General features: G+C 43.8%; 2 protein-coding genes across 4 annotated transcripts in view; one reads left to right on the top strand and one right to left on the bottom strand.

Moving 5' to 3' along the window:
- The window catches only part of mcu (mitochondrial calcium uniporter), a 53070-nt gene extending 38392 nt beyond the window's left edge, over positions 1-14678 (bottom strand). Inside the window, exon 1 of one of the 2 annotated variants that reach the window (XM_076018844.1) lies at positions 14483-14678. In XM_076018844.1, coding sequence (XP_075874959.1) covers positions 14483-14599 — 117 coding nt within the window. In that variant the 5' untranslated portion in view covers positions 14600-14678. The remainder of the gene's footprint in view (positions 1-14482) is intronic. The other variant, XM_076018842.1, reaches the window with a different exon arrangement.
- A 3624-nt stretch (positions 14679-18302) lies between these two features.
- micu1 (mitochondrial calcium uptake 1) overlaps positions 18303-21731 on the top strand; it is a 28906-nt gene continuing 25477 nt past the window's right edge. For both annotated transcript variants that reach the window (XM_076018845.1, XM_076018846.1), the window contains exons 1-2: positions 18303-18463; positions 20773-20937. In XM_076018845.1, coding sequence (XP_075874960.1) covers positions 20774-20937 — 164 coding nt within the window. In that variant the 5' untranslated portion in view covers positions 18303-18463; position 20773. The remainder of the gene's footprint in view (positions 18464-20772; positions 20938-21731) is intronic.

Consider the following 21731-nt stretch of genomic DNA (forward strand, 5'->3'; position numbering starts at 1 on the left):
TTTTGTTTTTTGTTTTAAAGGACACCTTAAGTTATGTTTTGTTCATTATCTGGAATGAAAACTTTTTTCTGTTCTCCACACCTGGACTTGTCTTCATTTGGATCCTTGCCACACACACACCACCGTGACAATACCACTGTTTCGACCTGACCTGAGATAAAACTCAAACTGAATCTGACATTCACTCGCCACCTGAAACAAGTAAAATGCATTTTGGTGTAGTGTCTTCAGAGGACAATGTGTGGCAGTTTTTTTTTCCATTATGTTATGTATGTATTATGTATGTACAGTATACATATTTATTCCCTTTGGGCTGTAAACAAAATTTTTTAATCTACTTTATTTCTAGCGATCTTTTCAATAACCGACAGATTCACAAGTGCTTTTCAATAAAATGATTAAAAACGCAAACAAACTCATGTGTAAAAGTACTATAAAGAACAAAAAAAATAAGAAAACAATAAGATTTAAAAACATCTATAACTAAAACATTAAAATTGAGTAGTGGGGAATTTAACTTCTATTAAATTTAACAAAATGTGTTATTTTCAATTTGGCATCAGAAAAAGAATAACTGAAGGAAAGCCTTGTAGGCAATTGAATTATTTAAGTGCAGAGTGAAAACTCTCGGTGCATTGAAGCATTACATTTATTCAAAAGAGGCAACTGAATTGAAGCAAGTGAAGAGGGTTGCACTAGCCCAGCAGCTGCTCTGTTAAGAAGGCTTTCTGCACAGAGAAATGTTGAACGCTCCGGAGAGACAGTGACATCGATAACCTTCGATTCGCCGTTGGAAAAAGGACATTTTCAGCGTGTAACCCAGGCAACAGCAACAGCATAACCTATGACGAGTGCCAGTAACCTGTTTACTTCTCTACACACCTCAATTAAACGTAGGCACTTGCTGTGGAGTATTTTTTTTTTTTATATATATCTTCCTAATGGCCGTGTAAAAAGCCCGGATTTAATAGACGAGCAGTGCACCGTCTCAGAAATGTTGCCCACGGCTCCAAACAAGAAAAGCCCCTCACCTGGGATGCTTTAATCTCCTTTCTCTTTGCCCTAACCACAACTTTCTGTCTACTCACCTCTTGTTACCTCCACTATTTCCTTTTAATCTAATATAGTTCATGTCCTGGCTGAAATTTACTCGAGATTCCACCTCAGGCCATGGGAAACAAGGGTTACGTCTGTGTGAGTTGAAAGCACAGCTGATCCGCACTCCCACTGTCCTTTTCATCGCTCAACTAATTTGCCTTGGAAAACACCGACATTGAGAAGAGGCCGTCTGAATGACAAACATAGATCTGATCTCCACTCAGTGGCTTTGTGAAGATTTAGGTGTCTTTTCTCTGAACGGAGGATAACCAACTTATCCCTACAAACAACTGAGAGGTTGTGGGGCATTAGCAGGGCAGATGGCCGAGACAATACTCAAAGTACAAGACAAAAACATAGTCACTGAGATAAGTATCAGGCATTCATTTTCACCATATGCGCTGCTTTTTCTGTGAAATGTTGCACAGCTGCACTTGCCTTAAGTTTAAAGCCCTGGAGACGACAGTTATCTTTCTCTCACATTAACGCAACAAGGAAGCATTTGTGTAATCTAATAAAAAACAAATGCCAGGCCAGTAGCATTGGTAAAACACATTAAGAGCAGTGCAATGGAGCAATTATACTGAGGCAGACACATTTGCATGCTGGTGTGATATTCCAGTGAGTTATCTAAGCCTCTCCTACCCTAAGAGGTAAGACTACAAAATGAAGATTTCAATCAGGATTTATGAGTCTGTCATCACAAAATATTCTACATTCATGGGGAGGGGGAGGGTTCTGCATATTGACCTGTGTGGCATTAGCTAAGTGAAAGTGGTGATAGAAACCCAATGTGCAGGCGCTTATCACATGATACATGATGTTGCCTGCCATCGGTGGAGAATTTGTTGAGTTGAGTCAGATATTCAGGGAAATACCATCTCGTTCAATTTGGCTTTACTGAACAGCCATGGCAACACTGTCCTGTCCAATGACAGGAGAAATGGAAATAAACATTTGAGGCTAAACTCACCCAGAATTTGGTTACTCACATCTCTAAATGCGCAACCCAAGCCCGTCGAAGGCTGTCTCCATGGAAATGCAACCTTCAACAAAGTCTCCCTTCCAAGCATCTCCCCAATCCTATTTATAGCCTGGTGTATGACTAGCTAGCTGGCGAAAGATGAGTAACAACATAGTGAGGAGGGAAATGTCTAGTATCCTCCCATCTCTGTGCTGCCTGATCCTTCCTTGCAGCTTAATTTCAAATCAAAGTGCGTGAACAAGCATCTGCCCATAAACAGTTCAGATTATCCACCAACCTGACTGATAAGAGGGGGATAGATTTCATATTTGCATGCTGCCGAGCCTGCAGGGTAAGCACAAACCTTCTTCAGGCAACAAGGTCAACGGTAAACCTTTTTGACATAAGGTCGTGGGACTCTACGGTCCATAGCTATCTAACCACTGTGCGATGAGTGAGTATGAGAAACCACAAGCACAACTGAGGTTGATGGCTTCTTCATTGCATCCATAAAGAGTCATCTCTCATATCTTTCACAGGGTATTCATTCTAAAGGCTTTGATCAGTACAACCTCGCTACAGTCCACTGTAGCCTTGTGGGCAATGAAATCGCTATAAGCTAACAGTCACTGTGATGCAGCCAGAGCTCAAGGGAAAACTTGATCATACTGATAGCGCTAATTAACATTAGTCGGCATGAATGCCATGTTTATTAATAACCCAGTGCAGTTGCACCATAGAGAAGAGCTTCTAAACACAGCATGAAGAACCCATTGACCAAGAACAATTACAGACATAGGTTCCTATTATAGGATACTGACCACCAACAATGCAATGAGTTGTACCCCGACCTGGGCGGAAAAGTAATTTCAAAGTCTTGAATCACCACATCAATAGTATCAATGAAGCTAAGCCATTTTGGAACTATTCACTTTCTCTCCAGCTTGGCAGAGGTGCCCCTCTTCAGAAACAAGATTTTATCTCTTACACATTGTCCCCTTAAGTCCTCAATGGCCATTACATAAAGGAAGACAAAGGAATCCTTTGTAAGATGTGGTTTAAAGAGGGCAAATAGTCTTCTTTACAGTATAATACCACTGATTGATATGGCATTGTGTCTCTCGTCAACTTTAGGATAATATGCAACAGATATCAGAGTTCCCAATGCCAGGTTGGTTTTCTGAGTATATTGTGTTTATCATAAAATTAGCAGTAGCGGAATAAAAATGGTTGTTCTATGAAGAAACCATGAAATGATTTGCAAAGGGCTCGTCTATGACAGTAACACCTCACTTGTATCATTGAAGGCATTTTGTCAGTCAACTCATCCAGCTATGCACTGGCTTTGGTCTAATTTTTGAGGGGCAATGATGAGCAGTGATAGTTATATTCTAAAGGCATTGTCATAGCACACTGTTTATTGAATGTGGCAAAATAATAAACATAACAGATAGAGAAGCTTAGCTGGGTTATCAATAATCAGAACAAAAGAAAAATAAAATCACTCACGCAGTATGAGTGAGTGCTCATGCAGTAGCATCAAGCTGTTAAACGTACTTTGAATCGAAAAACATAAATAGGCCCCAGCTGTGCCGGGACTGATACCACATGCAATGGGCAGAAAGTTGTCTAACACTTATAGTTAAGCAATCAGAAGTCTTGATTAAAATGTCTCTATATTATCCAGCTGTTTATTCCACAGAAATTAAAAAAGGATGGTTATCCACCATTAAACTATTTTAGGAGGCATGGCCATCTGAATTAATACACAGAATGCAATTCAGTGGCCAAATTATTTACATGGACACCTATTTACTCTCTATTGGTATCGTTTTTTAAATAGCGTAGACCGTGCAAGAGCGTAATGGCAGTGTAGTTCGACTGGAAAACACTAAATAGGACACAACATTGCAACCACAGATATGACGCCACATCTGACATGAATTTAGAAGTGTGACATGAAAATTTGGGCATATTCATCAGACCAGACTGAGAGGATGGAGCGGTTAAAACAGAAAAAGGCAGTCAGAACGACCTGCCTGAAAGAGACTGCAAAGTGCTGACAAGGCAACATGCAGCCTTCACCCCATCCACCACCTCTAAACCACATCGAGGACCCCTCCCATCCCCTTCGTCTTTTCACGACCCCCCCTGCTCAGCTGTCTGGAACGGGAAGGGCTACGGCGTGCAGATCTCCAGCCATTGATCCACTTGTGCCGATAAAGGGTTTAATCAAAAGAGGCTCAAAGCTCAGAACCCAGATTTATTATAAACTGCTGGCGGAGTAGCTGAAGGAAACGGGGCTCGTATTAGGGTTAGAATTTGAAAAAACAAAAACAAAAAAAGCTTTACGTGCACACCAGCAAAAACAACAAAGGAGTCAACGTTGGTGATAAGGAGTAGGAGTGGAGTGGCTAATCATTGCAAATAAAACAAGACTCCAGGGCTTAGAGTCCATGGTTGAGCAGAGGTGTGCATCTCTGTTTGCCTTCTCCATGGTGAGTCCCTTGTGTGTTCCTGCGTCTCCCACGGCGCTGCGACAATCTGGGTAATTACAGCGCAAGCTGGGCACCAGGCCGATCAGCGAGTCCGCGGCTCGTCGACTCAAACCGAGCGCCCCCGTCCTCAACCGCAGGTTCTAGCGAGGGCGGCGCAAGCTTCACGTGGTGGGCAGGATGCGGAAGAATGCGAAGGGGGAAAACACGAGACGGTGACATTTTGCAAGTCCACAGGAAGGGCAGAGCCTGTTTCACGCGTGTGTGCTATGTTGTTTGCGCGAGACGGACGTTCCATTTTGCCGCCGTGACCTTTCAGAGCAGATGTCATCTCCGAGCAACTGCCAAGCAAGCACATGTCCCCGTGTGACTCATAAGATACCCTGGGCGCTGACGGCAGAACATTAACAGTTTCCTCAACCCCACCAAGAGACGATATATTGAAATGTGAAGATTAATGACTTTCAGTAATTGAGGTTGTGCAAACCCATTTCATTATTGAAGAGCAGCTTAGTGAAGCCACCTTCTTAGGGACTCCTGCGCAGAGGTCGCATTAACAACATTTTATTAACAGTGACACACAAAGTTCTGAAGGATGTCTGCATTCTGCCAGCTGAACTGCTTTTCACCGTTCTGCAAAATTAGTGGAAAATTAATTAACCTTTTACAAATACTCAATATCATGTTTATCTGTGACTTTAGTCATTGTAAAATGTTGAATCAAAACCTTCTTTTGCAAGCCTAGTAATTGTTAATGTTTTGATAAATAAGGAAAAAGAGGATTAATGAACCAACAGTAGGCAGTGACAGCATGGAGCTTGAAATCAGTGTTTCTGGTATCCACCACTGTTAATGTGTGTTCAAAAAATCATTAATCTCCTTTGTTTGATGTCTTATATTCAAGCAGCAGTAATAGTAAGAGAGGGAAAACATATAAAACAAATGTACTAGCGAGCTAGCGTTAAAAGGACATGGGAAGGAAAGTCCTGACCACCTTGTTTCTAATTGTTGGACTTTAAAAGTGTGCGGAACAAGTAATTTATAGCTCTAAAACATTATAATGGGCAGATAACAGACACAAATAATATTATGCTGCCAACATTATAATGAATCAAAGTTGGCTGCTAATCAGTATTGTGTCCCTTTAATTATTTTTCAAAACCAGGCTTGTCATTTGTGAGCTACGCTGCATAGTGTGAGGATGAGGCGCACTTCAGATCTGTCCCCCGCTGTCTGCCAGACTTTGAACACAGCTAAATTAATTTTCAAGGTGCCGTAGCATGTCCAGGCTCTATCTAAGTGCACTGTAACAGGAGCTCACTTCACATGCTGCCTCTGTGATCACATTCATTTACAGAGCTGAGCCGTGTGGACAAGAGAGAGAGGGAAACTGGCAAAAACATTGCTTACATTTTCATTTAAAATATTAAAATAAAGTAATAATATTTGACAAAAAATTATTTATATAACTGAATATAAAATCGGACCCACAATCAATAATAAGTATTTCTGTGGGAAACATTTATTTGTTCAGATCTAATGTCTTAAAGTACATTCCATTCCTTATAAATGATTTGGAGAGCTGAGAATATTTCCTACATTTTTAGCTTGTAGTCGTCAGTGTGTGCTATATGTTGCTCCACCAGGGACCATGTCAAATCTGGGCACTCCACTGCTTCGCTTTTGGCACAAACCCATCACCGTAATAGACGTGTTCAAGTTTAGACAAGCTCCATTTCCATGTCTGTGAACGTACGCGTGCCGATCACACGGGGTGGTGCAGAGAGCCGTAGAAGAGGAGAGGTTGTAATAGACACAACAAAGACATTTGGCAATGCACCTTCCTAAATCAGCGTGGCCGGACTTTTCCTCTGAAGTCAGCACACTCGGCTTCTACCAGCCACAGTGACCGCCACACAACAATGATGTCACAGCTCCCTGTATATCCTGTTTAACCATGACCGGCAAATGCCCCATTTCCTCAGTAACATAACACCAGCTTGTATGCATCGCCACGCTGATAAAGACCGGACCGAAGGCGTAGTTTCCGTGCAGCAGGGCGGCTGATTCGGTCCCTCTGCAAAGTGGGTGATCAACTGGCTTGATCAATGGAGACAGAGGTCCACGGGACAAAAAAGGGGGTAATGAACTTGAAAAAAGTCCTCCTGCCATTCACACGGATATTGATTAAGGAAGAACAGCAGCAGCGTTTTTCGTGTGTGTGTGTGTGTGTGTGTGTGTGTGTGTGTGTGTGTGTGTGTGTGTGTGAGACAGAGAGAGAGACAGGCAGACAGAGAGAGAGAGAGACTCAAATAACCATTAGCACGTTAAAGGATGGAGATGACCTCTTGTTAAAATTGACTCACTGCTCTGTAATATTGTTTCTTTGCCTCTTCAGGTTGTAATCCACAACAAGTCTTTTTTTGTCTGTTAACCCAACAGCGCAAAACTTGGCTGTAAAATGCCTGCTAATGCATCACTTTTCTTTCAAACAGTCACTGATCTTGTTTGCATTGATAAATAATTTACAGAGCAATTACCCCTGATCATTTGTCATGTTTTATCATCATACACTATATTATAAATCTCAACTGTCCCAATTAACAGAGCTTGGCCTAATATTTTGGCAAATGTCGTGATGCAGCGGTGCAGTCGCAGCAATTCGAGTGGCAGTTGTACTTGGGACAAAAAAGGAATAATAATAAAAAACATTTGATTATGCAGTTCTTGTGAAGTGTCGCGTTGCCAGAAACGAGCTAATGGGCTTCTGAGGCCGAACTTAAGCCACGCTTCTTTCTGCGGCTCTTCGGATGCAATAACACTCGCGGTTCTGCTGTCAGCGAGATTAGAACGCCATAAAGAAAAGCCGCACTCCCCACCCTGTTCATCATCAGTGGAGGAGGTGAGCCCCAGGCCAGGGGAATCCTCCCAAACAATCCCAACATTCCTCTGAACGACTTCCCAGCCATTAAGAGGAAAACAAGCCTCATTCATACATAATGCCACCCAGTCCAATTACGAGACGTCTCGCTGTTGGCAGTAAAGCCGTCTTCTTCTCCCTTTTTTCACCCCGGTCTCCCCGGCTGCCCCAATGTGATTGTTTTCCTCGAGTTTCTCTGTGCATTTGTAATTTTTGCATCATTCCCATTCGACATACCGTATTGCTTTCAATTGAAATGCGTGCCGCAGCGTAGATAAGCAGGAGCGTTGCAGTGACACCGAGTTCAGAGAATGCATCTTTATCACGGGGCTTTGGCGAGGGGCTTTTCACACTGTTATCTGTTCCCCACTTTCATTAGCATACTCCTCTTGACTCACCGCGCCACCTGAAGAGGTTAAGCCCAGTGCTAAGTAAAGATGTGGACGGACTGAGTGGAAATAGTGAGATGGAATATAAATGTTATTAGCTCCATTGTCACCACTGTCGATTTTCTGGCATTTCTCCACCTTCTTCTACTTGTATTAGTTTGGAATGAGCTTGTAACAACAATCAATACCTCTTCAAATGAATGTCAAACCCATCTCCTCCTTGTTTATTAGCCAGATATTAGGATTGTTTTACATTCTGCTGGTCGGAGTTCAGTCAAGCTAATGTCTACAAGGCTGTTATGCTGAAATCACTTTGGACTGTTTGCGTTCAAAAACAAGTGAGACGTCTGTCAAAAATAAAGGTGGACCACCACCACACACACACACACACACACACACACACACACACACACACACACACACACACACACACACACACACACACACACACACACACACACACACACAAAGGCCATTTGCAATTAAGGCTGTGATGTGTTGCCCGTAGATACGACTGGCCCATTGTGTTGCTTTTCCACTGTAGTTTCGGGTGCACTTCTGTAAATTTTTTCGCCCGTCAAGGTTATATGTAGATCAAGTCAGAAAAATGTAGTAAATGAATAAAACATGCCTTTCTAGTCCAAAGAAGCCCACATCATTAGAAATATATACAGCGTCTGGACGGCGGAATAAAGACATCAAAGATGATCACAGGGATAAATATAGGATGCCATACAGAAGTCAGCCTCACAAGTAAAAGAGTGTTAACTATTCTCTTGCTGGATTTAGATGCAATGATTCAAGCAGTTTAGACTTTGGGAAACTACAGACCACTCTTAGCTTGGGAACTAATTCAAGCTAAGAAGGATGAATATTACCACCATGGGGACTGTAAAAAAGATAAAGATTAATGAGGGGGTTGAAAACCAGTTGGAAGATTGTGTGATTGTGTGTGTGTTTGCTGTGCTTCAAAGGTTCTGGAATAACTGGGTTTCAATGAATGAGACATTTAAATGTTTCTTTCTGAGGACCCAAGACACAAACTATACTGAAAAGATCTTTTTTTTTGTCTGCAAGATCCCAAAGTCACTTGTGAAGAGTCAGAAGAGACTAAACTTAGTCCTTTTTTTAATTAAACCCTTGCCCAATCAGTTTGGAGAACATCCCTAGGATCTAAATGGCTTTGAAGCAGAGCATTGGGTTCATGTGACTAACATGGCCAATCACCAATCAATCGCAGTCTTTCTTTTGAGGGTTCTTTGGAAGGTCACTGTAGAAAGTACAATGCCTCCTAGTTCTGGTGGTTCTGGCACTCACGCATACACTAGGTAAATCTCCCTGCTATAATTCATGCTCTGGCTGAGAATGTTTCGCTGTCAGGATAATGAGACCAGTGGCAAATATAATAGCAAAAGCTTGGCTGCCCATGACCTTCAGTGTACCGGGGAGCCTCACCTACCCTCCTGGCAGAGGACGCCACCAACCCGGCAGTCCAGGGATGAGGCACGGTTAACCAAGCATTGTCTCCATCCATCATGGAATTACGCACATTGGCCTAGTTTAATGTCCTTTTTCAGACTTGACTGGAGACATGCTGGGCCACACAGAAACATTAGGAGCAGCTAATTAGTCCATGCCAACAGCCGAGGTTCACCAGCAGCCGTTTACCACCTCAAGGGTGAAACCCCTTCTAGAGGACTAATGAGGACTTGGTTCAGTCGAGGCATTGCAAAAGGTCTCCGTAATGAACAGTAGAGAAGGGAAGTATGTGGCACCACAATCTGTGTGGGAACCGACACATTCAAACAATGATTTTGATTTAACACTAAAGGTGTGGTGGGGCACACACTGGGACTGCAGCATTTCACCCTTCTGGACAGGTCTTTTTGACCACCGGGTGAACAGCTTGCGAGCGTGAGAGAGGTTTAAGATGGTCCAATGTGATGGACAGAGAGAGAGCGCTGGGAAATTAGCAGGGGAGGATGCAGGGGAAACAGGCTACGCGCTGGCATATGTCTGGAGACAGCAGAGGGAGAGGCACAGACAGGGCGCTTTTCCTTTTTCTCAGCAAAAATTAGCTGGAAACCATGCTGTCATATTGTATCGAACAACACATTGTAAATGTTTTCAAATCCCTGATCTCTGTGATATTTGCATATTGCCTCGTGACCTGTATTTGCACATGTATGTACAAAAGGTGAAATACTTCTCAACTTAACTGAATTCATAAATACAAAAACTGAGGCACTTTTATCTAGTAGATTGAGGCTGTTTTGATCATGTGATTTCCTACTGGTTGGACAAAAGCAACAGAATTTGCAGCGCATTCTAACAATTACGATTTTTACAATGTGTAATATGTCCACTTTGTATTGTATTATTCTTGTTTTTGTTTGATATTTTTGCAACACACATAAAAATGAAGCTGACCAACATCTCAGACCCATCAGTTTAATTGTAAGAGCCATGGTGAGGGAGATGTCGGACACACTGTTGAAAAATATGTCTCAAATGAGGTAGGGGCAGCCGAACAAATGCTGCACCCTTGCCAGGTCAGCCGTGCGAACACCTAAATCGCTGTAGACTCTGGGCATTAATCCGACTGCCGCTCGCCAGGGTGATCACCCCGGACAGCTGACAGGAGCTCTGACAGAAGCAGGGGTTACTGAAGCCCTCAGCCTTTCACCACTGCACTAAGATGACAAGTCACACTTGTTAGTTTGTTTGATGGCGACACAACAAAGAACGCTGTCAACGCACAGGCACATTAAACCGCTGGATGACAATGTGTAGATTGTCTTCAATAGAAATAAACAACAGTTTTGGAACTATTAAGAAACGAACAAATACAAGTCAAGTTGGTTCAGTCTGATAAAACCTTGACGTTAACCACAGAGTGAATGTTGAATCAATGCAAATTTAAACCAACAAGACACTAAATAGTTTTCCTCTCAGTAACACAAGTCCAATCAGAGTGCAACGGCATCATTTAGTTCTCAGTTCATAATCACTCACTGTACTTTATTCATTATTGCTTTAGGGTCTGAGTCCATCTTTAAAGCCAATGGCCTGTGTACACACAAACAAATGAGAGCAAACAGCAGGGCTTAAGGAGACACATCGCTTTGCTGACACAACAAAAGGACATATTGCTGTAGGGCTGAGAGGAGAATGAAGCCTAGTGTGTCCTTTGTGTTGCTTGAGAAATGCAATATTTTTTGTTTGTAGACATGAACCCTGTACTTTCGGCAGGGTGCACGGCCCGTCTGACCACATGCCTTACATCTCCCCTATTTCCTGTTCATTGTTACACAGCTCACTATGGAAAGTGGCCGACAAAAAAAAAAGGAAGTCTGCAGTACTGTATGCTGTTCTCAATTACATTATAGTGTTTAACATATACATCTTGGTAAGCCTTGATATTTTTTTCAGCCTGTCCAAATTTTGTTTTTGCTATATAATGTTACTTAACTTTTTCTCTGTTGATCTCTGTGGAGTTTATTACGCCCCTTTACCATTAAAATTGAATGCTGTAAAGCTCCTGTCTCAACCACATTAGGTGCAAGCTGATGTGGAAAGTGCACGCCATGGCCAGCAGCAGGAGCATGACATGGTAAATAAAGCAAATTTAATATCCAGTCAACAATTATTTTTGTAACCATCCCGTTGACTAGATGAAACCCGATCTTCTTACTTTACCCCATGATGCCCTGCAGGAGCGCATGAAACCCTGCATGAAAAGTCAGATCACATGTCCTCAATTACAAAAGGAAAACCCTTCCAAACTGCATTTCATGTCCATTAAGATGACCGCACAGTCCAGATAGTGATCCGATATTGATGAAAAGATGGAACAGTATAGCCACACTGACCAAAGATTATTAAAGATTTATCTCCAACACAAGTGCAAGAAACAGTTTGATCTAATAACATACAGTTGTACAGTTTTTCTGGAATGATGTAAAAATACTGAGCACAAACTAGATCAGTAATTTCCTCACCCTATAACTAATCTTTACTACATTAATGGTATTTAATGTGTGTGTGTATCATGTCAAAATGCTTCGTCCCCTGCCGCAGAACGCAAATCACCGATCATAGCCGCAATGAGAAGCCTCTTAATCCCAAAAAGCCACGGTCACTTTAACGAGTTCGACTGTTCGAGTGGGTTTATCAATCACTCAAGCGTCTTATCACCTTTTCAGCAAACCAAAGCCACAGTCGCTCCCCTGTCGCACTAATCCGGATAACTTCAGCACTTAGCGTTAGAGGGCAGTCAGGATAAATTAGTTTATTCCCAGTCTGATTGGATTAAAAACCAGAAGTGAGGTTTGGCCACCTCACCCATGGCGCACGCAGAAACTGACCTGCTTGGTTTTAGCGGGCATGTCAGCTCAAATGGGAAATAAATGGCAAAATTATCTGCTCTCACCCTGGAGAAGGTTACATTTTGATTACACTGAACCACACAGGAACATAAATATAGTGTTTTAACATAGGTACCCCTATAGCATGCCTTTTTTTGTACAATGTTTAACCCATGTTACAGTCACTGACATAACTCCCAGTCTAAATTTGTACACATCAACGTTTGCGAGGACAGCTGACTCGGTGGTTATCCGGCACAGGTTAAGTGTGAGCCTATCAGGTGACCCGTCAGGTCAGCACCGCAGCAGAGAAGTAGCAGACGGAGACACGAGCACGCTCGCTTCCGCCAAAGCTGCTCCTCTGATGCCATTTTTGAGTCTTTTAAAAAATATATGCCCCACCAAGGAGACGATACGCGCTTGATGGCGGCTCATTAGTGCGTGTCCCACAGCAGCTTTATGGACACAAGTCTGGGGAAAGAGAGCTCCCCACACTGCAGCGGAAGCCTCGCAGACGGAGAGACAAAGCTTGGCTGTCACGCTGTGACAGGCTCACCATAGGAGCTGCGGCAGCAACGCCTTGACAGGACGAAGCCACGTTATGACATGGAAACAAACCTGCGAACCTGAGCAAACTGAAACACAAAGAAAGGGAGACTGGAGCCACTCACTTAAATCACTTACTGTCTAAATGGACCTCTCTTATTCTAAGAGAGGGGAGAACATTACCTCTCCGTGGGGGTAAATGTGCTCCTCTGAAATAGTTCACAGTGGGCGACAGCACCGAGGGCCGACGTGGGGCAAGAGACTATTGTGACAGCTACTTAACCCGCAGCCGGCCCGGTGCGCGGGAGCGACAGCCTCATTTAATTTCACAAAGCTGAAGAAAAGTGTGCCAGGTTGTTTGTGTGAAGGCAGAAAAAGTGAGCAAAGGGAAAGGAGGCACGCGAGAGACTTGGAGTGGGAAGGGAAATGGAGCAGTAGTGTGGCAAAGCGCAATTGTGAAGAAATATCACAGCCGGTATTCCTCACTACAGTGAGGAGGGGCATCCTTTCCGGCGGCTGCAGCCACTTCCTCATTCCTTCAGAGTACATTCTGCGCCTCACCTCCAAACCCCGTTGGCTGCTGAAAACGGCCCACATTTTCAGCAGAGAGGGGCGGGCGGGAGGTGGGGGCCAGTGTCACACTGGCACAACAGCCTCACTGTGACTGCGAGAGCTCATGCGTCCGCCCGCGTTGCATGAGTGGCAGTTTGAATGACCTGCGTTGGTTTGTAAGGAAAACCCAGGATCTCCCAGCAGAATGGGGAAACACCCACAGGGAGGGGAGGAACAGGCGTGCATGGCAGGAGTCTGACATCATCCAAGTGTAGGCTTTCATGTTTCTGTTAAGTCTCCTGTGTGTGAATAAGGAACAACTGGTTTTGCCTCCCCTCTCTCTTCCTCTACCACACATTCATTATTCCGACTTTCTGCTTCTGCTGCTGCTGCTGCACCAGCACCACCACAACGCTCAGACGCTGCAGCTCCAGCGACGTGTGGAGGCAGGAAAGATGGGGAGTGAAGGAAAGGGAGGGTGGTTCGGTCATGCACTGCCAAGCAAACCTGATAACCAGGAAGCGGCGGCCACCTATTAAAAGATGCTCGCGTCGATTAATCCCAAAGCGCCAGCGCTTATAGACGACACATCAGGCTAAAAAAAAAAAAAAAAAAAATCAAGCCCGACATGTACGCCGCAGAAATTCTGATCACTTTCCCCTACATAGCAATGAGGCACCGAGTGTTTTAAATACACGTATGTATCCAGATTAAAGTTGAAGGACGTGGTGGGTTGAGGGGGGTGTGATCCGCTGGACCATGATGTTGGTGAAGGGGCCGGAGTGTTTAGAGGTTAGTTACAGTAATCGGCGGGGCAGCGCCAGCGGGGCTGTTGATGGGCTTCAAAACGCTGCATTACCTCCGCCAGGGCTCCGCGTCCCGCTGTGGATCAAAAAAACAGAAGCCACAGCACACGGGAGCGCGGAGGAAACGTATCGTGAGCTATCGTCCGTTTCACATTCCACCGAGAGCCTAATCTGGTTTAAGGCCACTGTACGGAGGAAAAGGGGGGGGAAATCTTGAGGGCTAGTTAGCTTTACTTCCGTAGCTTGAGCCGCCGCTTTTTCCTCGCCCCGGTCCAGCCCGCCCGGTCCTCCACCTCCTCACTCTCTTCCCCTCCCCTGTGCGCACACATACGTCCTGGGACTTACCGGTCTTATGTGCTGATGGTGCCGCTGTGAAGAGACAACAAGTGCCGGGAGGCTGCCGGCCACCGTTCCGCTGCTCCGGGACAACAGGAGAACCGACCTGGACACTTTCGCAGCCATCTCTGTAGTGAAAGCTCGCCGGGAAGGAGAGACTGCTGCGGGCGGGCGGACCGACCGAGACGCACCGAGAGGGGAAGAGGGAGGGAGGGAAGGAGAGGAGGGTGGTGGGCGGGTTGCGGGGCAGGACTACGGCTTCATACACATGCCCAGTGTTGCAGCAGCAGTACGCTAAAAAAGACACAGAACACTTTTTGTGCATGTGTGCGTGCGTTGTGTTTGTCTGTGTGTTGCCGAGGCGATTCATAAGATCCACATGATCCGAGCTGTTTTGTCGCAGCAACCAATCCACACCGACCGATCCATTCTCTCGACCTGAAGGTCACGATAAATAGACCGTGTAATAAGCGTCGTATGAACACATACAGGTGTGACCGCGACGGTGGCAGGACAATGGTGTGTTTGGAAAGGACGCAGCTTGCTTCCAATAACTACTCCCGGTGAATGTAACTCGGTGTGGCCTGCTGTGCTGCAACATGATTGTGCTGGTCCCTTGCATGTGTGACAAAGCAGGGCCACTTCAAAATAAGATAAGCTGTATCAGTTATTTAAATAAAAACAAAGAGAATAAACTCGCTATAACATTAGTTTTTACCGCAGGGTAGATTATACCACCTTTATGACAAATTTGAACTTATGTACCTTCAGCAGCTTACATTATTTATTTCTTAATGATAATCTATTCTTTTAAAAAATTGTTAACAAGTTTTGTGCCGTATGATATAAAAGTGTGTTCTGTTTGAATGTGTGTATCTTCAACTGTGTATCGAGAACACCACATTCTTGTCTCAGTCACTCTGAGTTGGGCTCCATTTTGGCGCTCATGCAAGCCAAATCATCCATTCCCCTATGACTGTATCTAATATTAGCCTGTCCTTCATTCACTCTTGTGACTGTGTCCCACAAGAAAGTCCTAGACCTAGGGGATCAGATCCAATTGGGCTGAGCTTCCTTAACTTTAAAACGCCAAGGGCCCGGGCCGATCATTTTAAAAACCTCTCTGGCTCTTAGCCCATGAATGGCAGATCGGCATAGAATGCAGTGAAGACTGAGCATATTGTTGTCGAATCGCTCAACCACTGCAAATGACGGTAATGGCGGTGCTAATGGGTCCGTTTGGTCAATGAATGTCAGGGAGACTCCCCTCAGCGGAATGTCGCTTGTTCTCCTTGGTCTCTGACCCAGCCTGTCATATAACATTGCCACACCTGTGCTGAGCAAGAGTAAGGAACCTGATAACGCACTCTGAACTGCTTCTTTTCAAGAGCATTCATTCAACAACATCAGCATTCATATGACAACATGGAATTACATTACTTAACGTTATCATACCGCATATCAAATCATGGTGAAAAGCTATAAATAAAAAATATGACAAGAAGCAAATGGAGATTTCCATTTGGGCCTGCTTCAGATTGCACTTGTCTTCTGTTTGTGGACCACAGCACATGATGTCTTTGCTCCAGAACTCGTACCAGCTCTTTCTGTACTTCTCAGGGTGCAGTGCATCAGGCTGTGTGGAAGATGCAATTTAAATGCAAATTCTTAGCCATGGACAAGGACCTGCTCAAGGCCTCAGGGTGACATCGGTTCACAAGGCGAATCTTTGTTAGAGCTCACAAATATGCCCAGCAATGGTTCTGCATAAACCTTTACAGCAATAGTGTAACTGCACCATGACTGTGTCCACTTGTGCAGGCGTCATAAACAAAAAGAATAAAATAAAATAGAGGGAAATGAATGAATGTATGAATGTATGAATTTGTGTGGATGTGGTTGTGTGGTTGTTTTTATCCAATATTGGATGAATACTTTTCTCAAAAATATAATAAAAATAAAACTTCTTCTTTAACTATAGAAAATTCACAGAAGACTCAGAATGAAGTTTTCAAAACAGGCCTCAAAAGGTCCGTTCAACAAATCAGGTTCACACATGTTAACGTATACACACCAACCCAACATGCACACAAACTGTGTCGTCAAGAGAGACAAAACCACTTTTAAGACCTCCCCAGTCACACATCATCACAGTGATGTGTGGATGTCCATGCATGACTGAAAAATCTCCTACTTGCACAAAACTTTGCCTCCTTTGTATGTTAAAGCTAACAGCCCAAGCGAATGAAGGCGGGCGTATACTGTGTAGTGCCAACAGTCAAGCGCAGCGTAGTATAAACACAGACCTAATTAGGCAGCGTGTGCTGCTGCCTGTCCTTTCTTGCTTACTGTTACACACACAATGGCTCACAGACAACACACTACAATGTGACTGCTGAAACTGGAGACTCCTTTTGCAAGCGAGTCTTTATCTATCTTTCATCAATATATAGATGTGCAGTCTGTGGATCAAGTTTCACTGTTGTTTTCATGTCACAGGGCAGGTCTGTGAGTTGTTGCTGTCAATATGAGGCTACCATGACAACATAATGGGGGAGAAATTACTTTTTTTTTTTTTTAAATCTAGCACACAGAGTGACATATTCCTTCTAACTAAACACGCGTCGCAGGAGTCTGTAATGTGTTTTGTGTATACACAATGCATACCACACAGGTAAGGCCTACTATGTCTTATGTGCTGCTTCACTCCTGCATTGCCATGGAGCAGTATTGTATCTTCTGTATCTTTTTTTTTTTTTATTGCAAATGCTGCAGGGTAAATTAATGAGTAACCAAAAACCAATGAAGGTCTTACTTCTCGGAGGCGTGGAGTAAGTGCAGACTCGAATGGAGGGTTTGTCATTTTTTTGAAGATTTACACCCCTGCTAACTGATCCTGGAGGCTTGACTTCCTACATGCTTGAACCAATGGCAAGACCTGACATGGTGATACGTCTAGAAACACAGTGCTCATGAGCTGCGCAAGAGCTATTCCTACCCAGCTTGTTCAGCCTGGCTATTTGCACATGCATTTTATGTGGCTTAGAGTGTGTCATGTGTTTGTTGAGGTGCATACCTACAGTGGGCTGGCTTTTCAGGGTGTGGATGGTTTTCAGTCTTCCAACTGACAATTAGAAAAGACAAGTTAAAAAAAATAACTTATTTGACCATGACTATAATGACCGAAGGCAGATTATGTTTGGAGATAATAGCTTTGAATAAGAGAAATAGAAATTATTTTTGCCAAGTTTTCTGCACTTGACCCGGTTTTCTTCAAGCGTTCCATAGAAGGACCCTGTCCACTGGAGATTTAATACCACTGCAACCTTGTTAAACCACCATGCCAGCATACTGCCATGTTCAAATGCCTCCCTGTATTACCTGAATTAAATTGTTACAACTGTAAAGCTGTTCATATGTGTAATTGTGGAAATGTGTATGAGCTAGAAGCTGTTTTTATAGAAAGAAATTACGAAATAAAGGCACTTTTTAAAAACTGGGGGGAAAAAAAGATGACAGGGAATTAAATAGATGTGTTTTTTTCTCGAAAGAGGGGTGAACTCGAAATACTGGTCACATTTTCATATTTTTTGCATTCCAATTGCAATTCAGCTCAGATTCGAACAGTTAAAATGATTTAAATTTTGACTACAATACTTTATTTAATCCTCAGAAGTATTTTCTTTTCAAAGGTAATTCTATAGTAAGGCCACTCTCAATAGAGTTAGTTAATAGATACTACGTACAATACTATTTCTTTCTATTTAAATTTGAGTTTTAGAAGACCTGGACGAGTCTGAGCACAACGGGGCGTGGACGCATGACGTTGCTCCGCCCGGCCGTCGGAACGGCTGTCAGTGAACACGGAACTGCTGTGAGCGCAGCGCTGCGCTCCATCTCTGCTGAGGGGGAAAAAAATAATAAAGGCAAATACTTTGAGAGGCCGAGGACATCGTTGTGGTTTGACTGGCGGTTGTATCGTCGTTTAACGTAAGTAAACGCATCGCCTCCATGTTGAAAGGGCTAAATTGCGAAGACAGTTGTTGAGACGTGTGTAGCAATTATTTGTTTGCTAGTTAGCATTAGCTGTTGGCGAAACCTTCGTCAGACCACTGGGCTCGGCAGAAAATCGCGTCTCATTGAAAGTTTTAAGAAACAACGCAGCATGATCTACTGTAAAACATACTTTATTGGACAATAATTATTTAGTGGCAATGACACCTTAAAAACAAGTAATACTAATTAATGGCGAATGGAAAACAGCTGCGTACCCTAGCATCCTGGAAACAGAGCTGGGACCTTTCCGCCTGGACATTTCCAGTATAATACAATTTTACCATTTTAACACACACTCATTTCCATAATACAGGGTGCTTACACATATATCCTCTGTGCATTTGAATGCGCAAGAGTGAGACCAACCTCGGAGAATCGTCATGTTTGAAAGTGTTTTGTGACCCGTGTGCTCATTTGACATGTCTGTGTTCGCTCGTCAGCTTGCTGTCGTACTGAGATTCTCCCCCCTTTGATTAATCCCAAAATCAGCTTTTCACAAGCACGTAGTATTTGTTGACAAGCGTGCATTTTCTGAGTGCAATTGTAAACTTTCCTTCACATGTGCAGCTGATGCTCCTGACAACGGTGGATTCCTTTGTTCATATTAACCATCTTTAATGAACTAAACATACAGTTTGAGATCAAAGAGCTGCAAACTTTTGCAGCATGATAAAATATCAAAGACCAAGTGCGTTGCAAATTGATGCATGAAAATTATGTTTCGACTGTGCCAACCCAGTGTCACTTTCAGTGGCCACTGAATTATTATGACCAGCAGTGAGTGGCAGGGTCATTGATGAGCGTTGTCACCAATGGTGACAGTGCTGAAAGATGCAGGTACACTGTGCAACAACACGTGGCGGACTTGGTGCTTTTATACAAAGAACAGGAATAAACACTTCTTACTGTTCCAGGGTGGCCCAGCCACATCAAAGAAGACTCAAGTGCTCTATTGTTTCTGGCCGCACATGATAATATTAAGCTAATTTCCGTGCCAAATTTGCTCTCTGCAACAACCGGGCGGGCGCAGTGGAAACTTTGACTCGGCAGCAAACCACAATTTGTTGCTCCTAAGTGGTGCGGTGTCCATACAACAATTATTTTACTGCTCCCAATCAAGTAGGCGCCTATCCTGTCCTGAATCATAAATATCTGACATGTTAGATATTTACGATTCCATTGTCAGCTGCCTCCAGGGGAAGCTTCACAATAGCCAATAAGAAGGAGCAGACCATGAAGTGTCACCAACAAAATGTTGCTTGCTTTTACGTTCCCTTTTAAAATGTTGTTTTGCTTTCATTCATCGTTAGCAACATATTGATGTGTTATAAGCGTCTGGTATTTAGGTCTTGGTGATATTCTGTATCCTCATCGCTCACCTCCCACCCCATCAGACCCATTCCTGCTCAGCTGATGTACGACACCTCTGAATGATTTTTTGTGTTTTGTGTATTTTGTGGTTTGTAAGTTTTGTTCACTGTTACTCATGCTGAAGAGGAGCGTTTGATGTTTTGGTCGTACAATTGGATTCTTGCATCGTGATCCCCACAGTGCACCGCTTCAGAATGGGAATGGGAGTTTCAGTCCATGCAGCTGTGCACTGTGACGGACCACTGAGCACTCCATTTAGCGTTTGCTAGGTCTTTTATCTCTGTGCAGCATCAGTTTGACAATTGGTTTCTTTCATTGTTAATAAGAAATGAGTTACCAAGAGGCAGCTTCAGTCTTCAGTGGGATAAACCTTTCTGTCCTGTCCTCTGTGCTTATAATGGAGAAAAAGTTACAGTCTTGCGTAGCTTACTTGTCATGATCATCCAGTGATGCAAAGTTTTCAGAAACAGTGCGATTAAAAAAGGAAGTTCTGCAGCTATTCATTAATTGATGCTTTTGATAATTAATGGTACTTTTGAAAAACGGATTGTTAAAGGTACCAGTCTGCCTTGCTCTGTAGAGGTCCCTTGTGTACCATCTGAAGCTGTCCCATTTGAGACCTGTTAATTAGTTTTCCTTCAAATTCTCTAAATCCTCACCTAAGACCTTAATGGGTTATGACTTTAGAAGTACTGTGCTTAACTTAACGCCAGCTGTCTCTTTGGTATGTCCAGTGATACGTTTGAAGGGTGACAATCTGCTATTGCCTTGGCAGCAACAGAAATTATTTATTATTTTGTTGTCGCGTGCTTGCCAAATATCCTTCCAACAAAAGTCCGACTTATTTCAAGCTTCTTCTTACCTGTCTGCAGGATGTTCCGCTTGCGGGCGTTATCCGCGGTCTCGGTGGGGCTGGCGCAGCTCTCCCGGCGCTACCACAGCGGGACGTCTCAGGGGCCGGCGCGGAGACGACTGATGCTGGCAGCCCTGGCTGGAGTGACTGGTGTGTCTGCTAGTGCTGGTCTTCTCTGGAAACGGTGAGACTGGGCCCCTTTGAGAACACTGAGGGGTAGATCCACAAAGCGATTGCGCAGCTTTTGCGCCAGAAAATCTGTGTAAATAGCGCAAAAAAAACGGTGATTCCGATCCACAGAGGGGACGCAAACGTGAAAATAGTAATAAAGTAGCGGCAGGATTGCGCCAGACTCATTTGAATGTATTTAAATGAGTCATTACGTGCACAATGACACCCCCTTCTATGCAAATATGCCTCATTCAAACAGCGGCAGATCCAGAAAGAGTTTGCGCTCGTGTCCGCGCGCAGTTTGACAGACGCAAACACCGCAAGCCAAAACCAGGCGCAGCTTCTGTCTGCCAAAGTGTTTCTTTCTTCTGAGTGAAAAACTGTGCTCTCTGAAAAGCCTGAAATATGTATATGGCTCCCCAAATCTTATATATAGATAGGCATAGACTACAGTATATATGCCAATATTTTAGATAGGCTATGAAAAATACAAATGGTACTCAGGTGTTGGTAACTAACGCGTCTTGCGTCTTGACTTTTTTTCCATTATGGCAGCAGCCTTGGTAAGACGGAGGAGGCATCGTAATGCCAGGCGCGCACAGGAGCGCATTTATCCTAGCAGAGTTTCGCTGTCAAACACACGCACTCACCAACAACCTTTGGCGAAAACTGCTCTCAGGTTGCCAGAACGCAACATTCGCACATGTTTTCAGGTGCCGCATTCGTGCGCGTGTTTGCGCCTGCATGTCATCAGCGCAAAAACCTTTGTGGATACCCGCATCTCTGGCGCAAATTGCGGCCGCAATC

This window comes from Nelusetta ayraudi, unplaced genomic scaffold, assembly GCF_046127955.1.
Source record: "Nelusetta ayraudi isolate G7.1 ecotype Tasmania unplaced genomic scaffold, CSIRO-AGI_Nayr_v1 ptg000008l, whole genome shotgun sequence".
NCBI lineage: Eukaryota > Metazoa > Chordata > Actinopteri > Tetraodontiformes > Monacanthidae > Nelusetta > Nelusetta ayraudi.